The 25,753-nt window shown below is 46.6% G+C and overlaps 1 protein-coding gene and 1 non-coding gene across 2 annotated transcripts in view; both read right to left on the bottom strand.

Annotated features, from left to right (window-relative positions):
- Positions 1 to 25,753, bottom strand: part of Uhrf1bp1 (UHRF1 binding protein 1) — a 51,329-nt gene that overhangs the window by 14,508 nt on the left and 11,068 nt on the right. The window contains exons 2-14 of the mRNA XM_045157491.1: positions 21,894 to 22,056; positions 21,756 to 21,794; positions 20,582 to 20,673; positions 19,879 to 20,068; positions 17,730 to 17,870; positions 15,928 to 16,098; positions 15,149 to 15,335; positions 7,364 to 7,450; positions 6,110 to 6,280; positions 4,626 to 4,765; positions 3,815 to 3,956; positions 3,183 to 3,376; positions 1,539 to 2,986 (exon numbers count right to left, since the gene is read on the bottom strand). Coding sequence (XP_045013426.1) covers positions 1,539 to 2,986; positions 3,183 to 3,376; positions 3,815 to 3,956; positions 4,626 to 4,765; positions 6,110 to 6,280; positions 7,364 to 7,450; positions 15,149 to 15,335; positions 15,928 to 16,098; positions 17,730 to 17,870; positions 19,879 to 20,068; positions 20,582 to 20,673; positions 21,756 to 21,794; positions 21,894 to 22,056 — 3,165 coding nt within the window. The remainder of the gene's footprint in view (positions 1 to 1,538; positions 2,987 to 3,182; positions 3,377 to 3,814; positions 3,957 to 4,625; positions 4,766 to 6,109; positions 6,281 to 7,363; positions 7,451 to 15,148; positions 15,336 to 15,927; positions 16,099 to 17,729; positions 17,871 to 19,878; positions 20,069 to 20,581; positions 20,674 to 21,755; positions 21,795 to 21,893; positions 22,057 to 25,753) is intronic.
- Positions 8,406 to 8,514, bottom strand: LOC123463067. Its single transcript, XR_006638679.1, has one exon. It is a non-coding gene; the product is annotated as a U6 spliceosomal RNA (small nuclear RNA).

Genomic DNA, 25,753 nt, shown 5'->3' with positions numbered 1-25,753 from the left:
TTGTCTCAAGCTAGAGAGACGGCTTAGCAGTTGGGCACTTGGCTGTAAAATCTGAAGATCTGAGCGACCCAAGTTCAATTCCCCAGGACACATGTAAAGTCAGATGCATGCATTTGGAGTTTAATTGCAGCAGCTACAGGCCTTGGCATCCCTGTTCTCTCTCTCTCTCCCTCCCTCCCTCTCTCCCCCTCCCCCCCCCTTACAAATGAATAAATAGGCTGGAGAGATGGCTTAGCGATTAAGCGCTTGCCTGTGAAGCCTAAGGACCCCAGTTCGAGGCTCGATTCCCCAGGACCCACGTTAGCCTGATGCACAAGGGGGCACACGCGTCTGGAGTTCGTTTGCAGTGGCTGGAGGCTCTGGTGCTCCCGTTCTCTCTCTCTTTCTCTCTATCTGCCTCTTTCTCTCTCTGTCTGTCAAATAAATAAACAAAAAAATATTTTAAAAAAATGAATAAATAAAAATAAAAGGCCCTGACTCAAAAGATGAACATAGTATTTGGGCTAGAAGCATAATTCAGTGCTTGCCTAGCATTTACAAGGCCTTGGATTCCACAAAACACAAGATACAGATTTGGTAATTTTGCGCATGCATGTCTGCAGGTCAGAGAACAACCTCAGGTGTCAGTCCTTGTGATCCACCTAGTTTGAGGCAGGCTCTCACACCGTGCACTGTGTTGGACAGGATGGCTAGCCCACGATCTTCCAGACTCTGCATACCTTCTCTACATGCATGCTGGCATTCCAAAGACCCATCCCAGCACTCAGCTTTTACATGGGCTGTGGGGATCTGAACTCAGGCACTCATGCTTGGGCAGCAAGAGCTTTATCCACTGAGCAATCTCCCAACACTCTTTTTGCTTTTGTTTAAGAGTTGTTAGAGACACACTAGGGCCTCTAGCCACTGCAAACGAACTCCAGATGCAGGCACCACCATCTGCATCTGGCTTATGTGGGACCTGGGGAATCGAACCTGAACCCTTAGCCTTCATAAGCATGCGCCTTAACCACTAAGCCATCTCTCCAGCTCCCAACCCTTTCTTTTTTGAGAAAGGGTCTGATGTAGCCCAAGCAGGCCTTGAACTCACCTACATAGCCTTGAACTCCGATCCTGCTCCCTCTGCCTCCCAAGAGCTAGAACTGCAGGTGCACAGTATTGAAACTGGCTTCAGGGTTATCTATACCAGTAATCATTTTAAGTGGCAACAAATGTTCACTTGAAAACTGCCCATCCAATAGTGCTTTCTACTGGAATATGTGGTGCTTTCCATTCTATAAGTGCAAGTCACCTAGCCAGACATGGTGGCACATGCCTTTAATTCCAGCACTTGGGAGGCAGAGGTAGGAAGATCGCCGTGAGTTCTACGCCCCCCTGAGACTACATAGTGAATTCCAGGTCAGCCTGGGCCAGAGTGAGACCCTACCTCGAAAAACAATAAATAGAATAAAATTTAAATGTGCAAGTCTCTTGGTTGTAAGGCCAGTGGTCAGGAGTAAAGGAAAAGGCAAGGGGACTGGAGGAGACAAAGGGTCACTCACTTGGCCGGGGGCAGGGACAACATCTTGTGCATAGTGGAGGTCATTCGATCTCTGCCCAGGCTGAAGGCATCCTTGGTCAAGGACACAGCTTCCTTGGTGAGGTCCATGGTGGCATGGAGAGCCTCCTTGGTGGCATCCCTGGTCATGTGGATAGCACTCGACAGCTCTCCCTCAATGTTTCTCAAGGGCACAGGCTCCCCTTGTCCATTCACAGCAGCTTCCCTGCCAGCCGGGAAGGCCAACACAGCAGGGGGGCTAGCGGGGTGCACGCTGCTCTGCCTCTTGGCCTGTAGGGACTCGACTGCCTCACGGCCCTTGAGTGCCGGCCGTGCTACTAGTGGACCCGCGTCCTGCAGTTCTCCATCACCATGCAGCCTTTCTTGGGATGCGTGCAGAGTGCCAGCACTGCTGTCCTCCAGCACCTTCTCAGGGCTCACAGGGACCTGGTCTGAAGAGGCATCCGACTTCAGCTCCCGATCCTCCGAAGGAGAGAGCTCTGAGTCTGCGAGGCTGGTGGCGTCTGAGCCTGCACAGTCAGCACCAGCAGTCCCAGGAGCAGGCTGCATGAGCAGAGCCACCTCGGCACTGGGGAAGAGGGCGCCAATGCACACTCTCTGGTCTGGCATGGGAGAGCCCGTCATGGCTTCCGTATCCTTGGTCAGCTGCTCCTGAAGCCCCTGGAGCACGTCCTTTAGGCGGAGCAGCGCCAAGTACTGGTAGTGATCAAGCCTAACGCGCACATGGGCAGGGGAATGTACAAGCAGGTGAGCATCTGCCACATCCTCCAGCTCGGTCAGGGGCCCTTTGTGGCCCACACCACCACTAGCTTCTCTTGCAGTGTCCGGGACTTCCATGAGGCCTGACAGGCTCCTCAAATCACGCTCAGTCTTCGACCTCTGACGGGACACAGAATCAGAAGCAAGAGTCTCAGAACGGACGGGACTGCCAAAGCTGGCTGATGGTTTCAGCCTCCCCTCTGAAGCCAAAAGGAGCCGCCGTGCCTGTGCTTGCTGCCAGCGAAGAGGAAGGCAAGCCCAAATGGACAAGGGGAAGGGCGCCACAAAATTCAAGGCCTGGCCTTTGAAGTGCTCTGTGCCTTCAAAGTCCAAGGAGATCTGGGTGAAGTGGATGGACCAGAGATCCTGGGAAGCTGTGGGCCTGTGGGGAGGTAGAGGACTAGGCTGAGGGGAGCTAGATTCCATCTGGAAAGCATGATGCAGAAACAGCATGTGCAGCAGGCTAAAGCCACCCGGAACCTTGGGAAAGCGACTATAATTAGAGCGAAAGAACTCAACGGCAGCGAAACCCCGGAAGAGACTTTGGAGATCCTGGCAGCTACAGTGCGGCGCGTGCCGGGTATTGGTGGCCACCATGCTGGACGTGAAGAAGACAAGGGCCTGGGGACGACGCAGCCTCGCCTGCTCTCTCTTCTCCAGTGGGAAGTTCACCTTCAGAGAGAAAAGTGACACGATTCAGAACAGCCACCCGAGACGTCACAGCACCGCGCCTCACACAGCTGCAAGGAACTGCTCAGGCGATGACCTGTTCTTACCTGCCCCAGATGGACACATGAGCACTGCAGACCGTCATGGGAGGGAAACGCAGTGCTGCCTACCCAGAGGACAGAGCTCCCCTCTCCCCTACCTTCAACCGGAAAGCATCCAGTCGGATGTCCAAGTGTTCATCTTTCTGCCTGGAATCTTCCAACTTATAGATAGCTTTGAACTGTTCCAAGCTACGGTATAAATCCAGGCAGAAGAGGTTTCCCCAGAGCAAGCTGACAGGATCCACAGTAAATGTCAGACCATTTAACTGAATATAGAGATTGGGGCAGGGAACTGGAAGCAAAAAAAATTAAAGATTACCATGTACAAAGCAGCAGCTAGATTCATAATCGAGAGTTAAGACACACACACACACACACAGAGACCCACATTTTACAGGGGAAAGTATGCTTATTTACTTGTTAGTTTGCTTGTTTTCTGAGTCTCAGGTGTCCCAGGCTGGTTTTAAACTATGTAGTTAAGGATAACCTTCAACTCCTGCCTCTGCCTGCTGCGTAGACTGTAGGCATGTATCCCCATACCCAGTTTCCACAATGCTGGGAATCAAACCCAGAGCTTCTTGCACAGCTAAGCAAGCACTCTAACCATGGACATGCTTAGCCCTCAATGCAGTTTTTAACGAAGACAAACAGAATTACGGTAATCAGTGACCCAAGACGGACAAAGGAGAAGAGCACGAACTAGACAGAAGGAAGCAGCCCCAGGGCTCACCTGGAAGCTCCGGGCTATCTGGGAAGTAATACTCTGTGAACTCCACATGAATGGCAGAGACCTGAGAAGGGAGGTTGTGGAGTTTACGACTGCAGGACAGGAGAGTGGATGGCTTCTTACTTGGCTGGCCAGCTGTAGAAACCTAAGCAACCGAAACTTACCGTTAGCCTCCACAGAAGCACCAAGATAGGAACTATGTGCTCTGATGTCTCTACCACCTCCTTTCCCTGTGACGGGAACACAGAACTCTTCCTTCATGTTCTAGGCATTCTCACTTCTGACTCACACTATCCTCCAGTAAGTTTTTTGTTGTTGTTTAATTATGTATTCATTTTTTTGAGGTAGGGTCTCCCTGCAGCCCAGGCTGACCTGGAATTGACTATGTAGTCTCGGGCTGGCCTCAAACTCAGTGATCCTCCTACATCTTCCTCCTGAATGCTGGAATTAAAGGCATGTGCCACGATGCCTGGCATTGTTTGTTTGGTTTTTGAGACAGGTTCTCATGTAGCCCACATTGGCCTCTAATTTCTCTGTAGTCAAGGATGAGTCTTCCTGCCTCCACTTCCTGGGAAGTAGTGTGGGATTACAGGCATGATACACCACACCTGATGCAAGTTGTCTTCTTTCAGAAGGCTGCAACAGGGCATTGAGAAGCAAAATGAAGATGCCCAAGTCCTTTCCTCAGTAGCCAAACTCACTCTACCCCAAAGAAAGGCAAACAGTTCCTTAATCCTTAACTTGCTTAACACAGTCCCAGCTGACTTCCAGGTAAACTACACACCTTTCCAAGCCCATTTCCCCATGCCCTCACCTGGTGGATGTCCAGGTCATCCACTCGTATAACCAGGCAGCTAGAACGTAAGCGATTCCACGCTGGAGGCCCAAAGGCAGCCTGTCGGCCCTGAGAGGGGACTTTTTCAAGAGGGTTCTTTCGGGGACTGGAGAAAGAATCTACACAAAAATAAGAAGGCAGGAAAGAAAAGCAGATACGTTCAGCTCTCCTTATTAATAATAAAAAAAAGGGGGGGGCTGGAAAGATGGTTGAGTGGTTAAGGGATTTGCTGGCAAAGCCATAAGATCCCAGTTTGGTGCTTTAGGACCCACGTAAGCCAGATGCACAAGGGGGCGCAAGCATCCGGAGTTCGTTTGTAGTGGCTGGTAGCCCTGGCATGCCCATTCTCTCATTCTCTCTCTCTCAAATAAATAAGTAAAATACATATATTTTAAGTTGAAGGCCATTAGTGTTATAAAGTAGGAAAGAAAGCTCAACACTGGATGAAAGTCTCCTTAAGACTCAGGTAGCATCCTGCTGACAAAGAGACAGAGGTGGCAGCAACCATTAACACTGCAGCTCTTCCTCCTGCAAAGGCGCCTTCATTCAGAAAAAAAGCCCCTGATGTCACACCATGAGATACAGCCACCTGCTTCATCACCACTGCCTATTCAAAGATAAATGAAGGGCTGGAGAAATGGCTCAGTAGTTAAGGCGCTTGCCTGTAAAGCCCAAAGGAACCTAGTTTGATTCCCCAGGACCCACATAAGCCAGATGCACAAGGAGGTACATGCATCTGGAGTTCGTTTGATTGCAGTGGCTGGAAGCCCTGGCATACCCATTCTCTTTCTCTCTCTCTCTCTCATAAATAAATAAATTAAAGAAAAAAAAGATAAGCTGGGCATGGTAGCACGTATCTTTAATCCCAGCACTTGGGAAGCAGAGGTAGGTGGATCACTGGATTTGAGGCCACCCTGAGACCCACCCTGAGAAAGGTGTGTCTCATACATAGTGAATTCCAGGTGAGCCTGAGCTAGAGCAAGATCCCACCTCAAAAAACCAAACCCAAAAACCAAAATAAATAAATATTAAAAAAAAAAAAAAAAGATAAATGAGGGCTGGAGGGATGGCTTAGCAACTAAGGTGCTTGCTTGCAAAGCCAAAGGACCCAGGTTCAATTCCCCAGGATCCATGTAAGCTGGATGCACAAGGTGGTGCACGCATCTGGAGTTCATTTGAAGCAGCTGGAGGCCCCAGCGCTCCCATTCTGTTCCTCTCTCTCACCAATAAATAAATTAAAATTTAAAAAAAGAGGGCTAGGAATAGTGGGGAACGCCCTTAATCCCAGCACTCAGGAAGCAGAGGTAGGAGGATTGCCACAAGTTTGAGGCCACCCTGAGACTACATAGTGAATTCCAGGTCACCCTGAACTACAGTGAAACCCTACCTGAAAAACCCAAAACAAATAAGTAAAAAAATGACAAGAGGCTAATCAACGAAGAGTCCTCCTTCCCCCTACACACCTGCTTTCCTCCGGAAGGGAGAGTCTACCCCCAGATTCCAAGGTGGTTTCAGGCCCGTATCTTCATGCCACTTTTCCATCTTACTCTGAAATTCCATCACCAGCTTCTGGGCCCAGTGACCTCGAGTCTCCATAGCCTCACAGTGCTGCACCCAGTGTTTACAGCTGTCACCTGTGTGACATAAATGATTTCAGCTGAAGACCATTATCAGTGGCACGCCAGTGTTTCCTTACTGTAAGCCTACTCCCAGGTCCAATCCAGAATTCTCTGGGATAAGGGAAAGTGGGCACTGATTTTTCCCTAAGGCTCTCTAAAGGCCACTTCCATCTCTGACTATGGACTATGGAACAGGCTGTAAATCTAGAGGACTCAGAGGTCAAGGCAGACTCAAAAGCAAACCGCAGGTACTGCCTCCTCCTCTCACCATCAGTAAGAGACCATCTGGGCTTCCAGAAGATGCCCTCTTGCAGGGGGCATGCCTAACACCTCTCCAAGCATGAGCTACAATTTCTTGTGGAAAAGTATGCCTAGCACCTCTGCAAGTGTGGGCTGACGTCTCTGGCACCCTTCTGCAAGTCAGCCAGGGATGAGCCTAGGAATACACCCTAGAACTGACCTCATTCACATTCTCTTTTTTGCAGGGTGTGATGGCGCGCCCATTTAATCCCAAGCAGAGGTAAGAGGACTGCTGTGAGTTCAAGGCCACCCTGAGGCTACACAGTGAATTCCAAGGCAATCTGGAGTAGACCCTACCTCAAAAAAATAAAAGATGCTGGGTATGGTGATGCACGCCTTTAATCCCAGCACTCGGGAGGCAGAGGTAGGAACATTGCCATGAATTTCAGGTCACCCTGAGACAACACACTGAATTCCAGGTCAGTCTGGGCTAAAATGAGACCCTACTTTGAAAAACAAAAACAAAAAAATTATTGAGCCGCGCATGGTGGCACACACCTTTAATCACAGCACTCAGGAGGCAGAGGTAGGAGGATGGCTGAGTTCAAGACCACCTGAGACTACATAGTAAATTCCAGGTCAGCCTGGGCTAGAGTGAGACCCTACCTCAAAAACATATATATATATATTATTTATTTATTTGACAGCAACAGACAGAATGTATTAATAGCTGCAGATAAACTGCAGATGCACTGTGCTACTCAGTGCATCTGGCTTTCCATGGGTACTGGGACTGGAACCTGGGCCACCAGACTCGGCAAGGAGGTCTCCTCAGCCCCCCACTCAGATTCCACTAACCTGCCCAGTGGAAGGGATAGTAGTCAAAGGCCATCTGGCGGAAGGTAAGCTGCATGGCACCGCCCGTGAGCCTGTTTGCAGACACACCTATGAAAGGAAAGGACAGGTGAGCAGAGAGGAAGAACAACGATGCAAAGCACCACTTATACCCCTGGGGGCAGTGGCAAGGCCTAGATGGTGACCCGGTGCGGCTTCTACAGGGACCTGGGATCTGAACTCAGGTCCTCACGCTTGCAGAGCAAACAGTACTCACTGGGCCATTTTCCCAGCCCTGATAAAATGGAATTTTTAGCAGTAAGTCAAATATTTCATTATGTTTGTCTTGAATTTACATTCAGTTCTTACTACATGAACTGTTCATGTTCTATCCTAATCTCTTCAGTTAGACTAAAAATAATACAAAAGCAGGAGCGATTTCGACTTCCTCTACTCACCCTTCTTGACTCCTTTCAGCCTGTCCCTACTAGAGCTTCTGGTAAACAGCCTTGTTAAATAGCACATGCTCAGGAAGGATGAGGAAGGAACCACACAATTTATATATACGTGTGTGTGTGTGTGTGTGTGTGTGTGTTTATTTGAGAGAAAGAGGCAGATAGAGAAGAATGGGCACACCAGGGCCTCCAGCTGCTGCAAATGAACTCCAGACACATGCACTACCTTGTGCATCTGGCTTACGTGGGTCCTGAGGAATCAGATCCTTTGGCTTGGCAAGCAAGTGCCTTTAACCACTCCAGCCCAGAAATCACAAATTTAAATTACTATAAGAGGAAATGGCAAGAAATCTTCTAATATAAACTGATGCATACACTTCAACACGTGAGGCCATTTCCACCAAGTCTAGACTCTACCATATCAAGGTCTGAACTAATCTCTCTCTATACCAAATTTTCCATTTCTCAACCTTTTTTGCATAATTAGCTTCCCTCAGGCACCCTTTAAAGCATCTTCTTCCTAATGGCTACCTCTAATGAATTTTTTTTTTAATTTAAAAGGCAAAACTTTACTCCTTAAAGAAAAGGTACAAACTGTGGTATGGTACTTGAAAAATATGGAACGCTTCACGAATTTGCGTATCATCCTTGCGCGCAGGGGCCATGCTAATCTTCTCTGTATCGTTCCAATTTTAGTATATGTGCTGCCGAAGTGAGCACTCTAATGAATTTAACCTTTTTTTGTCTCTACATATTTATTTATTAGGGAGCGAGACAGAGATAGGAAGAGAGGCAGATACAGCAAGAGATAATGGGCGCACCAGGGCCTCTCACCACTGCAAACGCACTCCAGATACATGAGCCCCCTTGTGCATCTGCTTAAATGTGTACTGGGGAATCTAACCTGGGTCCTCAGGCTTTGCACGCAAGTGCCTTAACCGCTAAGCCATCTCTCCAGCCCCAATGAAAACACCATGGATATAGCACATGTATCTATCTAGTTTATTATATGTGTGTACTTCATACAGCAAAAGGACTACTATAAAGCTTCTTCTTTTCTTTTTTCTTTGTCCCTCCCTCCCTTTCTTTCTTTCTCTCATAATTAAAGCAAAGATGATTTATTGAGACTATGGTTAGAAATCCCAGAATGTTACAGGACAAGCTTAGAGTTTTGGCTAGTATCCCAAAAAAGAGAAAGAAAAGGAGAAAGGAAAAGTTACACTTTTTTTGGAGTGGAGATTCAAGGTAGGGTCTCGCTCTAGCCCAGGCTGACCTGGAATTCACTATGTCATCTCAGGGTGGCCTTGAACTCATGGTGAGCCTCCTAAGAGCTGGGATTAGAGTGTTCTACAACACCTGGCCTGGCTTTTTTTTTTTTTTTTTTTTTTTTTTTTTACTATTTTATTTATTTATTTGCAAGCAAAGGGACACAGAAGAGAGCGAGCGAGAATGGGCACACCAAGTCTTCTAGCTGCTGCAAATGAACTTCAGATGCATGCACCACTTTGTACATCTGGCTTTATATGGGTACCAGGGAATCCAAACCAGGATTGTTAGGCTTCACAAGTAAGTACCTTAACCACTGAGCCATCTCTCCAGCCCAAAAAGTCAAAAGGTTACCCTAGGTTTTTGTTTTTGGTTAGGGTTTCACTCTACCCCAGAATGACCTGGAACTCATTATGTAGTCTCAAACTGACCTCAAATGCAACAATCCACCTACCTTTGCCTCCCAAATGCTGGGATTAAAGGCATGTGCCACCAAGACCAGCTAAGGTTAAGCAGTAAAGTTTAACAGTGTAGATCTTTAAGCAGAAACCTAAAGCTTCTTTATGCTATTATTAACTTTTTTTTGGCTTTTCAAGGTAGGATCTCGCTCTAGTCCAGGCTGACCTGGAATTCACTACACAGTCTCAAGGTGGCCTCGAATTCTCGGCGATCCTCCTACCTCTGCCTCCAGAGTGCTGGGGACGAAAGGCGTGTACCTCCACACCTGGTACTGTCTCATGTATCTCAGACTGGTTTCAAACTTGCTATGCAACCAAGGATGGCCTTGGACTTTTTTTTTTCTTTTATAACTTTGACACTCAAAAGTTAATTCTCATCCATGTTAACTGTCTGTAGAGCTCTGAATGTGGTAACAGGGACATAAGTCACCAAAGTATAGAGCTTGTTTGGTGAATCTTCGTCCCCATTCCATTTCCTGGACAACTTTACATGGATAGGATACAGGATATTCCTTATCCCTTGGCCCAGACAGCTTTGCTGAGCCTCAGATCAATGCGTACAGCTGGAGTCACCATCTCCCTCATGGCAAACTGCCAGATCTTGGAGGGCCCCGCCACGTGAACTGCACTACATGGATGTGCCATCTGGTTGATGGCAGACGGCCCTTCTTTTTCTTACTACCCTTTATTGCAGGAGCCATTCTGGCAGGCCCAAGTTGGAAAGGAAAAAGCAGCGTTGAACTGTTAATCCTTCTGCCTCTACCTCCCAAGTGCTGAGATTAAAGATGGGCACTGCCATAGCCAGTTCATAAGGTGCTGGGGATGGAACTCAAGGCCTCGTGTATGCTAGGTAAGCACTCACCAACTGAGCGATATTCCCAGCCCAGGTCTAAGGTTTATCCACTATACTAAACACCTGAAATGTGATGTGTGTAAATAAAATCATTTTAATTAATTTTATTATTTTGGGGGGTTTTTTGAGGTAGGGTCTAGCTCTAACTCTAGCCCAGGTTGACCTGGAACTCACTCTGTAGTCCCAGGCTGGCCTCAAACTCAAACTCACAGGAATCCTCCTACCTCTGATTCCTGAATGCTGGGATTAAAGGGATGTGCCACCATACCTGCTTAATTTTCTTTTTTTTTTTAATGTAGGGTCTCACTCTAGTCCAGGCTGACCTAGAATTCAATATGTAGCCTTAGGGTGGCCTCAGACTCACCATGATGCTCCTACCTTTGCCTCCCAAGTGCTGAGATTAAAGGCATGCACCACCATGCCCTGCTCTGGCTTAATTTTTAATTAATTTTTTGATATTTTACTTATTTGAAAGAGAAAGAAGGGACACACCAGGGCCTCTAGTCATTACAAACACACTCCAGGCACAGGCACCACCTTGTGCATCTGGCTTTACGTGGATAACAGGGACTCAAATCCAGATCCTTACAGCTTTGCAAGAAAGTAATTTAACAGGTGAGCCATCTCTCTAGCCCTTAATTTTTGTTTGTTTGTTTATTTTTTGTTTCTCAAAGTAGGGTCTCACTCTAGCCCATGCTGACCTGGAATTCACTCTGGATTCTCAGGGTGGCCTCAAACTCATGGCAATACTCCTACCTCTGCCTCCCAAGTGTTAGGATTAAAGGCGTGTGCCACCATGCCCGGATAAAGGGAGAGTAAGGAAGAGAGAGAGAGAGAGAGAAAGAGCATGTCAGGGCCTCTAGCCACTGCAAACCAACTCCACAGGCATAAGCCACCTTGTGCATCTGGCTTATGTGGGTCCTAGGGAATCAAACCTAGGTTCTCAGGCTTTGTAGGCAAGTACCTTAACCACTAGGCCATCTCTCCAGCCCCAGCCCTTAATTTTTTATTTTATTTTGGTTTGTCAAAGTAGTGTTGACTCACTCTAGTTCAGGCTGACCTGGAATTCACTATGTAGTCTCAGGGTGGCCTAGAACTTACAGCAATCATACCTCTGCCTCCCCAGTGTTGGGAGATTAAAGGTGTGTGCCACCACACACACCCAGCCCTTTTTGTTTGTTTTGTTTTGTTTTAAGGTAGAGTCTTGCTCTAGCTCAGGCTGACTTGGAATTGACTATGTAGTCTCAGGGTAGCCTTAAACTTGTAGCAATCCTCCTACCTCTGCCTCCCGAATGCTGGCATTAAAGGTATGTGCCAACATGCCTGGCATTAATTGTTTTTTTTTTTTTGGTTTTCAACGTAGGGTCTCACTCTAGCCCAGGCTGACCTAGAACTCACTATGTAGTCTCAGGGTGGCCTTGAACTCACGACAATCCTCCTACCTCTGCCTCTCCAGTGCTGGGATTAAAGGCATGCGCTACCATGTCTGGCAATTTTTACCTTTTTTAATCCTTTATCTATGAAACACAATGCGTTTAACACATGCAGAACATATCCATCTGACCAGTTGTATGTATGTGACTCGCCCCAAAGGTGACCCAGGTGTATGTCAAGTGCCCCACAGTCACATGTAGCTAGTGCCTACTGCATGATGCAGAACACCAGAGCATCTTGAGAGTCCTCTGTGTCTTGGCCAGTTCTGCCTCTCTTCCCCCCAAGTCTAAGGGAAGGAAGCACAAAGGCTACAAAAGTTCTCCCCTGTCCTTTGTCCTCAGAGTAATGTAGGACACCTAGGACAGCCAGCTGAGTTTAAACCTGTGTCTAAAAATATCTTATCGAATGTGGCACATTTATACAATGGAGTTCTACTCAGCGGTAAAGAAAAATGAAGTTATGAAATTTGCAGAAAAATGGATGGACCTGGAAAGGACTATACTAAGTGAGGTAACCCAGGCCCAGAAAGCCAAGTGCCACATGTCCTCTCTCATATGTGGATCCTAGCTACAGATGATTGGGCTTCTGCGGGAGAAGGAAAATACTTAGTAGCAGAGGCCAGTAAGTTGAAAAGGAGACATAAAGGGTGGAGAAAGGAAGGGAGGAGGATACTTAATAGGTTGATATTGTATATATGTAATTACAATGATTGCAATGGGGAGGTAATATGATGGAGAATGGAATTTCAAATGGGAAAATGTGGGGGTGGGGAGGGAGGGAATTACCATGGGATATATTTTATAATCATGGAAAATGTTAATAAAAATTAAAAAAAATAAAAAATAAAAATAAATAAAAATAAAAATATCTTATCGAACCCTTCCTTAAACTCGACCAGGTACATTTAGTTTGATAAATAACCAGTGAGGCTGCAGTTGACCATGCCACACTGTGGATTGTAAGACCCTGGCTCTTGGCAGGACATTCCTCTACACCACTTTAATAAGCAGTACAAAGAAATTCTCAGTAATTGACACTTTTTAAATTGTTCTGTCTTCGTGTTTTCATTTGTTTGTTTTCTTTGTTCTTTTTATAAGACAAGGTCAGTGTAACTGAGTCTGACCTACCTGATCCTCCTGTCTTCACCCCAAGTGCTGGATTACAACTGTACACCTCCATGCCCATTTTATGGGGTGCTAGGAATGGAATCCTGGGCCTCCTGAATGCTACTTAAGAGTTCTACCATTCTGCTATATCCTCAGTCTTTTTTTTTTTTTTTTTTTTTTTGAGGTAGGGTCTCACTCTAGCCCAGCCTGACCTGGAATTCACTATGTAGTCTCAGGCTGGCCTCAAACTCATGGTGATCCTCCTACCTCTCAAGGGCTGAGATTAAAGGCATGCACCACCATGCCTGTCATTATTATCATTATTATTATTATTAATTTTTTTTTGGTTTTTCGAGGTAGGGTCTCACTGTAGCCCAGGCTGACCTGGAATTCATTATGTAATCCCAGGGTGGCCTCGAACTCATGGTGATCCTCCTACTTCTGCCTCCCAAGTGCTGGGATTAAAGGCATGCGCCACCACGCCCAGCTGCCTGGCATTATTTTTGTTTTTATTGAGACAGGGTTTCAGTTAGTCCAGACTGGCCTTGAACTTATCATATAGCTGAGGATGATTTTAAACTCCTGATCCTCTTGCCTCTACTTCTCAAATATTGGGATTACAGGTGTACCCCACCATTCCCAGCAAAAATGCATTCTTTGTTCCTGTTGTGTTCTGAGACAAGGTCTTACTATGTGGCCCAGGCTGGCCTCAAGCCTGTGAGAATACTCCTTGCTGCCTCAGCCTCCCAAATGCTGAGATTACAGGTCCTATGACGCCACGCCTATCTAATAATGCACTCTTTTGTTTCTTTTTTATTTTAATATATTTTTGTTTGGGGCTGGAGAGATGACTCAGTGGTTAAAGCATTTGCCTGCAAAGCCTAATAACCAGAGTTCAATTCCCCAATACCCATGTAAAGCCAGATGCACAAAGTGGCACATGTATCTGAAGTTTGTCTGCAGCAGCTGAAGGCCTTGGCACACCCACTGTAAGCAATCACCTTTTGCTGAGCCACCTCCTCCACCCAGTAATGGACTGCTTTCTTTGTTTGTTTTTTGAGGGAGGGTCTCACTCTAGCCCAGGCTGACTTGGAATTTACTATGTAATCTCATAATGGACTCAAACTCAGTGATCCTCCTACCTCTGCCTCCAAGTGCTGGGATTAAAGGTGAGCGCCACCACACCTGGCTGCACTGTTTTTTGTTTTGTTTTGTTTTGTTTCATTTTTGGTTTTGGAGGTAGTGTCTCATTCTAGCCCAGGCTGACCTGGAATTCACTATGTAGTCTCAGGGTGGCCTCGAACTCACAGTGATCCTCTTACCTCTGCCTCCAGAGTGCTGGGATTAAAGGTGTGTGCCACCATGCCCTGCTGAATGTTTTTTTTTTTTTTAATGTATTTTATTTATGAGAGAGACAGAGAAAGGGCATACCAGGGCCTCTAGCCTGTGCAAACAAACTCCAAATGCATGTGCCACTTTGTGCATCTGGCTTTATGTCACTACTGGGGAATCGTACCTGGGTCCTTTGGCTTTGCAGGCAAATGCCTTAACCACTAAGCCATCTCTCCAGTCCCCAGTAAGACACACTCTTAATAAAGTGTTAAAGAAAACAAAACAATAAAACACGCAAAGCTTTTAAGTAACACTTGGAAGAAATCACTACAGAAAATAACTGGTGAAATGAACTTGCTGCTTTTAGATTAGAATGGCTGACAATAATCGCCAGAGTACTTCCTGTCTCTGCCCCTCTCAACACTGGGGTTTCAAGTATGTACCACCATGCCTGGCTTTTTATATTGGTGTTATGAGATCAAATTCAAGTCCTCGTGTTTGCACAGCAAGTGCTATCACTCACAGAGCCATCTCCACAACCGCATTTTTCCTAGAACCTTACTGACAGCAGTGATTACCAAACTCAGTCAAATATTAGCGTCTTCAGAAAGGAAGAAGTTTGCTGTTTGGGCTCCACCTTTGAAGACTCTGCATTAGTTGGGTGTGGGACAGGCCTGACTTCTGTACTCTCTACCACAGGTGGCTTCACTGTACCCTATAGGCTGAAGAGCACTGCCACACACCAACAGGGATTGACCACAGGAGGCTGAGCCAAGCAAGGCCTGTGATGCACGGAAGCCAACCGAACGACACTTGTGTCCCTGGGAAGTCATCTCTGTCCCAGGCTCTCCCCGAGCAGACAGTGCTGTGGACCACCCAGCCCAAGCTCAGGCTTCATGGGGTACCTGGCTCTCGGGACTGGCTGTCATCACAAATGTGCAGGTCCAAGCGGGAGATGAGGAGATGGTAGGAAGACTCTTTCACATCGAACTTCTCAAAGTACTGGCTGAGGCGGCTGCTGCTACTGTTGCCCTGGCTGCCGCCAAATGCCTGGGCCCAGGTCTGCTGGACACTGGGAGCAGGTGGAGTAATCTACATATGATAGAGAGAAAAACACGAGGCTCCTTCAAGGTTTTCTTTAGGCTTCAGCCCAGCTTAGCAACATCCCTTCCCTTTCATAGCTGGTTGCCTCATAACTCACTCAGCACTATCCTAAGCAAACAACCCAAGCTCCACCAAGCCTGTGTAGTAGCTGTCAGAACACTGTCCTCAGGTTTGAAATGTCTACCAAGTTCTCACCCACCGGGACTAAGCTGACTGAAGCTATGTCCTCTCCTAAAGGCTCTGTCCCTTCTTCATTCTATGTGTGCTGTTACAGCACTCCTCATACCCTATTCGCACAGCTTCCCAGCTGCCTATCATTTAAGACATGAGCATACCAAGGACAGTAGCAAGAGGTTTATTCCACTTTTCTTTAGTGGCTAGTACTGTGTACCTGACTGGGGGTACCTGAGACACAGAAAAAATGAAATATAAGAGATGCAAAACAAGCCTATAAACATCTAGAAATAAATGGCAAGTCTTTAACAGGACAAGTAATGCCTCTGCTCCACCAACGTTCACACAAATTAGGTCTGATCTGCTATCCCCCAGCCCCACCAAGGCCGCTGATTTTCTCTCTAACCTGCACAGGCTCTGGGGCCAGGCTCTTTCTTTGCTGAGCTGACTTCTCCATGGCCTCACTCAGTGACTCGGCATACTTCAGCATAGCCTTGAGCTGTGAGTCAGTCAGCACCCAGAGCAGGTCATCCAGCAGGAACATGAGCTTGGAGGCTACCACATTGCAGTCTTTGGTCTGAAGGGCATAAAGAACACGGGGTGGGGCTGGAAAGACGGCTTAGTGGTTAAGGCGCTTGCCTGCAAAGCACAAAGACCCACATTCGACTCTCCAGATCCTGCGTAAGCCAGATCCACAAGGTGACACAAGCACACAAGGTCACACGTGTGCACAAGATGGTGCACATGTCTGGAGTTTGACTGCAGTGGCTGGAGGCCCTGGTGCACCAATTCCCTACTGTTTTTCACAATGAAACACTCCAGAGCAGTAGACTGTTGCTAGAAAATTTTCAGTGCCAGGGATGGGATACCTTCCAGTGACTTGTTGGCCAGGGAGGTCCCTGAAGCCCCCAAAACATTATAGGCCATTGCCAAGGTCCTTGGTTTCCCACAAGGATTAGATGGTAAGACCCTGTGGCTGAAGACTCCACATATTTGGGCTGCAAGCTCACTGAGAAATCCTGCTGGAACTGAGCTGATAACCTCCTCCATGTAGACCAACTGACAGAAGTTGGAAGCCATTCTGCATGCAGTTCAATGATGGAGACAGAGAAATCACCAGTGAAGATACTCAACAGTGGACATCAGCCAGGCCAAATGAGCCAACGGGTGCAATAGTGGGACGTTTGTCATGGTGGAAACCAACTGCCCTCTAATTGGACTGGAGGCCCACTCCATGGGAGGGAATACATCCCTGATACTGAAAACTTAAAACAGGGGTAGTCATGAGTCCTAGGGGTGTAAAGTCTGCTGCTACCTGGCTAAATACACATACTATGCTTATCAAACTACCCAGTAAGCACTTCTCTTAATGTTCATACCCATATATTAATGCTACTCTCACTTTTGGTAGAAAACCTTCTCTTTTCAGATGGCAGTGGCCTTGGGATGACACAGAAGGCATTATGGTGCTGGAAAGAAGTGACAGAGGAGTGCTCAGTACTGCAATATCTCTGTCACACCTTACAAGGCTCAGGGTCCATTGCGGAAGAGGTGGCGGAAAGAATGTAAGAACCAAAGGAAGGGTAGGACTCCTTACAACGTGCTCCCCACAGACACAAAATGGCCTGGATATCCATGACCTCACAGTGTCTGACACCACCTACACAAGAGCATCATAACTGGAGGAAAAATGATGACACCAAAATAAGAGAGAGACTGATTGAGAGGGGTGGGGATGGAGAGTAGAATTTCAAAGGGGAAAGAGGGGGGAGGGAGGGGATTACCATGGGATATTGTCTACAATCATAAAGTTGTTGATAATTAAAAAACAAAAAACCACAGGGTTTAGCGCTATGTAGCATTCCAGTGCCTCAGGTGACTGTGGCACAGCTCTGCAGATGGTCTTTCACCTTCCGAAGTACCAAGCCTGTTTCTTACAAACAACATAAATTTGCTGGATTAACAAAAAGTAGCAACCATCACGCACAAGGTGCTTATGCTAACATCCCTGTCATACAGGTCAAAACTGCAGTTTCTGAACATTAAAGAAACAAAGATTTGGAAGTATTCTCTCACTAAAGGAGACTGTGCAACATTGAACGGCTGTCATTTTGGGGCCCAACAATATTGCAAGCAACAAGAGGACCCCAGCTTCCAGACTGTCTAGGAGAATAAAAGAAGTTTAGTGGGGACAGGGAGAACACTCACTCTTCTCTTGAGGGCTATCTGGATCCTGCCTTGGTTGGTAATAAGCCTCAATGGAGTGGTAACAGGGTCCTGATCACCATTTTCTGTTGCATCTGCCTCAATTCGAAGTGTCTGCCAAGTTATTTCCTTAAATGTTAAAACCTGGAAAAAGAGAAAGAAAAATTCCTTAATTCTGTGAATCAAGTAACCAAAAGACAGGAAGTATGTGGGAAGGCTAGCAGTGGAGACACGGCCCCATTCTCAGCATGGACCTGATATATGTACTGTGCCAGAGATGTGTAACCTGGGGAAGGGTGCAGCACCAAAACTGGGCAGAAAGCTTCCTAAACTGTTCCAGAAGTGGGAACAATCTGAGAACATCTCCAAAGCAGGAATAACATCCTAGGAATTTATCCAACTTTGAACCCTTCACTCCCCCCCACAAAAATGCTGGGGCTGAGCTAGAGAGATGGCTCATAGTACCTAAAAGCACATGCATCTGAAGTTCATTTGCAGTGGCTAGTGGCCCTGGCATGCCCATTCTCATTCCTTCATTCATTCCTCTCCCTAATAATTTTTTTTTTTTTTCCCCGAGGTAGGATCTCACTCTAGCCCAGGCTGACCTGGAACTCACTATGGAGTCTCAGGGTGGCCTCAAACTCATGGTGATTCTCCTGCCTCTGCCTCCCGAGTGCTGGGATTAAAGGCGTGCGCCAGGCTGAGCATGGTGGCACATGCTTTTAACCCCAGCACTCGGGAGGCAGAGGTAGGTGGATTGCCGTGAGTTAAAGGCCACCCTGAGACTCCACAGTGAGTTCTAGGTCAGCCTGGGCTAAAGTGAGATCCTACCTTGAAAACCCAAAAAAAAATAAAGTAAAATAAAATAAAGGTGTACGCCACCAAGCCTAGCTTAATTTCTTTTTTAATGTTGGGCTGGGAAAATGGTTTGGCGGTTAAAGGCACTTGCTTGCAAAGCCTGATGGCTAAAGTTCAATTTCACAGTACCCACGTAAAGTCAGATACACAAAGTGACGCATGTGTCTGGAGTTTGTAGCAGCAAAAGGCCATGGTGTGCCCATTTTCTCTCCCTTCCCCACTTTCTCTGCCCACAAATAAGTAAATAAAAAACTTTTGGGCTGGAGAGATGGCTTAGCAGTTAGGGCATTTGCCTGCAAAGCCAAAGAACCCAGGTTCAATTCTCCAGGACCCATATAAACCACATACACAAGGTAGCGCATGTGTCTGGAATTCATTTGCAGCAGCCAAAGGCCTTGGCATGCCCATTTTCTATCAGCCTCTTCCTCTATCTCTCGAATAAATAAAACTTAAATTTTTAAACTTTAAAAATGCTAGGAGTCGAGTGTGGTGGCGCACGCCTTTAATCCCAGCACTCGGGAGGCAGAGGTAGGAGGATTGCTGAGAGTTCAAGGCCACCCTGAGACTACATAGTTAATTCCAGGCCAGCCTGGACCAGAGCGAGACCCTACCTAGAAAATCAAAAAAAAAAAAAAAAACAGATAGGGCTTCTCTCTTTACAAATAAATTTTTAAAAATGTTTTAATTTATTTATTTATATTTATTTGTTCAAGAGAGAGAAAGAGGCAGATAGAGAGAGAGAGAGAGAATGGGCATGCCAGGGCCTCCAGCCACTGCAAACAAACTCCAGACTCATGCGCCCCCTTGTGCATCTGGCTAACATGGGTCCTGGGGAATCAAGCCTCAAACCAGGGTCCTTAGGCTTCACAGGCAAGCGCTCAACTGCTAAGCCATCTCTCCAGCCCAAATAAAAATATTTTTTAAAGTGGGGCAGCAGCCAGGTGTGGTGGTGCACACCTTTAATCCCAACCCTCAGAGACAGAGGCAGGAAGATTGCAATGAGTTCGAGGCTACCCTGAAACTACATATTGAATTCCAGGTCAGCCTGGGGTAGAGTGAGACCCTACCTCAGGGGGGAAAAAAAAAAAACATGTGGGACAGGGCTGGAGAGAGGTTAAAGGCATTTGCTTGCAAAGCCTGACAGTCCAGGTTCTCTAATACCCACCGTAAGCCAGATGAACAAAGTGATGCATGTATCTGGAGTCCATTTGCAGTGGCCAGAAGCCCTGACGTGTCCATACTCTCTCCCCACTTGCCAATAAATAAGAAACTTTTTAAATGCTAGGGCTGTCACCTCTCCTCGACGGGGGTCAGTGATACGAGTTAGACGAAGGTCACTCTGCTGCCAGCTGGGGTTGACACTGTAGCCCTGGAGCTGCCACAATTCAAAAGAAGCATGGAAGGCCTTGGCACAGATCCTGATGGTGATGGAGTTGACAACGATGAACATCCCCTCCACCACCTTCTCAGCAAAGCCGTACTCACTGCAACCAATGAGGAAAATAAGTGAGTCCTTCTGCAGTTTCACACGGCAGACAGCAGCCTGAGTGCCTGAGGGTGGAACCTGGAATCATTCTCCTTCACTTTCTCTTCCTGTTGCTTGTACTCTACAATCTATAAACTGTTCTTTTTAATTGGGGATTTACCCAAGAGAAATAATAACATATAGCCACACAAAAACATCTACATAAATGATCACAACAGCCAAAACGGGAAATAAAAAGACCATCAGCAAGTGAATGGAAGTCCAGTAGTGGTGGCACATGTCTGTTTTATTTTAAGCTGGACAAGGTGGCAGATTCCTATAACCCCAGTACTCCAGAGACAGAGGCAGAAGAATCATGAGGTCAAACCAGCCTAGGCTACATGGAAAACCTGAGGCCAGCTGGGACTACACAGTGAGACCCTATCCATAAACAAATAAATAAATGCTTCCTTTTTTAACAAAAAATACAACAGTTGATACATTGGAAGTCAGAAGGATCAAAACATCTAACCTCTGTCCTGAAGCAAGGGCAATGGGAGACTGTCCATTGGGGGGCCGCGGCTCCTCACAGGTCTTCATCTCCACCTCCACCTTATCCAGACACTGCAACAAAAGTCACACAGAACTAAGCACCTGCACACGGACATGGCAGGAGGTGCTGGTGGTCACTCCCAGCCAACACAAACCACACCTCTAACTTTTCCTGCCAAAACAGGAAAATCAAAGGAGAAGACCAAGGCAGTAAAAAAATCATTATTATTTTTATTTTTTCTGAGATAAGGTCTTGCTCTAGTCCAGGCTGACCTGGAATTCACTATGTCCTCTCAGGGTGGTGGTGGTGGTGGTGGTGGTGGTGGTGGTTTTGAGGAGAAAGTTTCACTCTAACCCAGACTAAACCTAGACCTCATAGTGATGGTGATCCTGCTACCTCAGCTGGGATCGTAGGCATGAGTCACCACGCCCGGCAAAAACTTTATTTAATTGCAGAAGAGGTGAGCCAAAGGAACTCCTTACAATGTGCTCCTCCAGACACAAAATGGCCTGGATATCCATGACCTCACAGTGCCTGACACCACCTACACAAGACCATCATAATAGGAGGAAAAGATCATGACATCAAAATAAAAGAGAGCTGGGCGTGGTGGCGCACGCCTTTAATCCCAGCACTCGGGAGGCAGAGGTAGGAGGATCACTGTGAGTTCGAGGCCAATCTGAGACTCCATAGTGAATTCCAGGTCAGCCTGGGCTAGAGTGAGACCCTACCTCGAAAAACCAAAAAATAATAAATAAATAAATAAATAAATAAAAGAGAGACTGATTGAGAGGGGGAGGGGATATGATTGAGAATGGAGTTGCAAAGGGGAAAGTGGGATATTGTTGACAATCACAGAAACTGTTAATAAAAAAATTAAAAAAATTTTAAACCCTTTATTTATTTATTTTTACAAAAACAAACCAAATAAAGGACATCCCTTGGGAGTTACAGGTCTTGTATCTAGGTGCTAATTCCTACATGATTCACCATTTCAGAGAAACCCAGGCAGAATCATGCTGTCTCAGAGCCATGAAGACACTAACACTGGTCAGAGCCACCAAGATGCCTCCCAGCTTCTCCCCCTTCTGACAGGCTGCCCTGGCCACCCCCATTGACCAAATGATGACTTGAAGTCCATAAAGGCCATTACCAAGCAAATTGGGTGTGTCTTCAACTTCGTCCACTGGATCTGAAAGAGGAAAGCAAAGACTCAGGGGCTGCAGAAGCTGCCCCAGGAAGGCAGGCCTGCTGGCTCAAGAGAGCAGCACCACTCGGACCCAACTCTCACCCGGATGGAGGCCCGGTTGCAGTAAACCCTAGTGATGGCTAGCCAAGTAGGCAGATCCAGCACATTCTGTAGGACCTCTTCATCCAGCTCCAGGTTAGTCAGCTGACCCTCCCCTTTCAGTGTGCTCAAGTTGATCTTGTCTGGAGAAAGATTCTTAGTGAATCTGAAAAACAGTTATGATTAGAAGCCATTATTTCCATGGCAATATGATAAATGACCATTATGAATCAATAACATTTCTGTATCTGGAGAAAAGAAAAAAGTTTTAAAAGGGGACTGTAGAGATGGCTCACCAGCTAAGACATTTGCCTGCAAAGCCTAACAACCTGACTTTGATTCCTCAGTACCCACATAAAGCTAGATGCATAAAGTAGTGCATGTGTCTGGAATTTGTTGGTAGCAACTAGAGGCCCTGATTCTCATTTTCTCTCCCTCCCTCCCTCTCTCCCCCTCCCTCCCTCCTTCCCTCCCCCTCCCTCCCTCCTTCCCTCCCTCCCTCCCTCCCTCTTTCTCACCCTCCCAGGCATGGTGGCACATGAGTTTAAAAGCAGCACTCAGGAGGCAGAGGTAGGAGGATTGCTATGAGTTCAAGGTCACCCTGAGGCTACATAGTGAATCCCAGGTCAGCTAGCACAAGGCCCTACCTCAAAAAAAAAGGGGGGGGGCTAAAGAGATTAATAACCGTTCTGTCTCTATAGCACGTAAGGATTAGGCGATATCTATTCTATGACTATCATCATCTTACTTATGATCCTAAGATGGTGACACTGGGGAAATGGCAGTAGAAACAACACAGCCCCTTTTAAAAGAACATTTTTCTATTTAACTTTTTTTGTTTATTCTTATTTATTTGAGAGCGACAGACAGAGAGAGAATGGGTGTGTCAGGGCCTCCAGCCACCGCAAACTCCAGATGCATGTGCCCCCTTATGCATCTGGCTAATGTGGGTCCTGGGGAATCGAGCCTCGAACCGGGGTCCTTAGGCTTCACAGGCAAGCGCTTAACTGCTAAGCCATCTCTCCAGCCCTAAAACAATATTTTATTTATTTATTTATTTGAGAGAAGAAGAGGCAAAGGAGAGAAAAGAATGGGCACACCAGGGGCTCTATCCACTGCAGACTAACTCCAGACAACATCCACCACCTTGCACATCTGACTTACATGGGTTCTGGGTGATTGAACCTGAGTCCTTTGGCTTTGCAGGCAAGTGCCTTAACCACTAAGCCAGCTTGCCAGCCCACAACACAGCCTTTTGATATTTATAAATCCCCACATGAGAACTCCCCATCTGTAAACAGAACAACTAAGGTGGGGGCTAGAAAATAGTTTAGCTGGTATGCCCATACTCACTCTGCCTCCCTGTCTCTCTCAAATAAATAAATGTGTGTTTTTTGGGGGGTTTTTTTTGTTTTTTTTTTTTTAATTTTTATTTATTTATTTGAGAGCGACAGACACAGAGAGAAAGACAGATAGAGGGAGAGAGAGAGAATGGGCGCGCCAGGGCTTCCAGCCTCTGCAAACGAACTCCAGACGCGTGCGCCCCCTTGTGCATCTGGCTAACGTGGGACCTGGGGAACCGAGCCTCGAACCGGGGTCCTTAGGCTTCACAGGCAAGCGCTTAACCACTAAGCCATCTTTCCAGCCCATGTGTGTTTTTTTAAAGATGGATGGGGAGGGCTGGAGAGATGGCTTAACGTTTAAGTCATTTGCCTGCAAAGCCAAAGGACCTCAGTTTGATTCCCCAGAACCCCACATAAGCCAGATGTACAAGGGGGCACATGCATCTGGAATTCATTTGCAGCGGCTAGAGGCCATGACACATCCATTCTTTCCCCCTCTCTCTCCCTCTCTCTCTCTCTCTCTCTCTCTCTCTCTCTCTCTCTCTCTCTCTCTCAAATAAATAAAAATAAAGTTAAAAAAATAAATAAATAAAAAGATAGATGGGCCAGGCTTGGTGGCACAGGCCTTTAATCCCAGTACTTGGGAGGCAGAGGTAGGAGGATCACTGTGAGTTCAAGGCCACCCTGAAACTACATAGTAACAAATTAGCTGGGTAGGGTGGTGCACACCTTTAATCCCAGCATTTGGGAGGCTGAACGTAGGAAGATCTCTCAAGTTTGAGGCTACCCTAAGACTACATAGTAAATTGCAGGTCAGTCTGGGCTAGAGAGAGACCCTACCTGGGGGGGGGCGGGGGGGCAGGGGCACCAAACTCAAAAGTATATGGGAGGATGTGTAAAGGTCATATGCAAATAGTTTTTCATTTTATTTTAAATATATATTAAATATTTCATTTTATTTTAAATATTTATTTTAAATATGAGTTTGAGACCACCCTAAAACTACAAGTGAATTTCAGGTCAGATCAACCTGGACTAGAGTGAGACCCTGTTGCAGTCCAGTTCGCATTGCTGGTAGAAATCACCCAACCAAGAGCAGCTTCTGGGAAAAAAGAGATTTATTTTGGCTTACAGGCTCGAGGGGAAGCTCCATGATGACAGGGGAAAACGATGGCATGAGCAAAGGGTGGACATCACCCCCTGGCCAACATAAGATGGACCACAGCAGCAGGAGGGTATGAAAAACATTGGCGAGGGGAAACTGGCTATAATACCCATAAGCCCTCCCCCAACAATACACTCCCTCCAGGATGCGTTAATTCCCAAATCCCCATTAGCTGGGAACCTAGCATTCAGAACACCTAAATTTATGGGGGACACCTGAATCAAACCACCACAAACCCTAACTTGAAAATTCAAAAAAAAAAAAAAAACAACAACACAGGTCTCTACAATATTTTGTTATTTAAATGACTTCCAGGCTAGAGAGGTGGAGCAGCGGTTAAGGCACTTTCTGACAGCCCAGGTTTGATTCCCCAGTCCCAAGTACAGCCAGACACACAAAGTGGTTGCACACATCTGGAGCTCGTTTGCAGCAGCTGAAGGCCCTGGCACACCCATCCTCTCTGTATGTCTCTGCTTACAAATGACTTCTAGATGATTAATGTACAATGAGTATCTCTTCTGAAAATCAACCATGAATTATGATTTCATCAAAATGATTATTCTCAACAGTCATGAGATTTTTTGGAAAATTGAGCCTTGCACTAGAAAATATCAAAAGAGTAACTTTTCTCTGTTTAATTTGTTTCTAAATTCATTTGCCAGCAGAGAGAGGACAGAATGGGCATACCAGGGCCAACAGCCACCACAAGTGAACTCCAGATGCACGTGCCACTTGGTGCATCTGGTTTTCTGTGGGTCCTGAGGCTTTGTTGAAGCCTAATCGCTGAGGCGTCCCGTCAGCCTGTTTGTTTTGAGGCGCGTCTCCACCCTGGAGCTCATTCTGCAGCCCAGACCAGCCCTGAACTCATGCAACCCTTCTACTCTGCCTCCTGAGTACTGGAATCAAAGACGTGCATCACCACACCTGTAAAGATTTTTTTTTCTTTTTTTTTGGGGGGGGGTGGGTCTAGGGTACTCCTTTAGACAAGAGATAGGAAGTCAAATCATTCTTTGATCTCTAGCAAAGTGGAGATTAAAAGAGCAGACTTTAACATTCCTACCTTTACTTTTGGGGTCAACCCAACTGCCTTTCTCTTTCTATCTGAGAAATCATGGGTCCCACAGAAACGTGGGTTGCCTCATGTTAGGTGAGAAATCGAGGACAGGGATGAAATCTGAATTTCTTAACTACAATCCAAAACCTCTGGCAAGTCACCTCTATTTATATCCAATCTTTCCGGCCAGTCCACCTTACTGTCAAGCGCGCACAGGGGTGTCAGTCAGTGCACACTCCCGGGAATGAGATGAGGGCTGAGCCCAGGGAGGAGCCAGTAATGGCTGATCCCATTACTTCCT

The sequence above is a fragment of the Jaculus jaculus genome, chromosome 8 (genome assembly GCF_020740685.1).
Source record: "Jaculus jaculus isolate mJacJac1 chromosome 8, mJacJac1.mat.Y.cur, whole genome shotgun sequence".
Taxonomy (NCBI): Eukaryota; Metazoa; Chordata; class Mammalia; order Rodentia; family Dipodidae; genus Jaculus; species Jaculus jaculus.
This window is presented reverse-complemented; position numbering and strand designations above follow the sequence as displayed.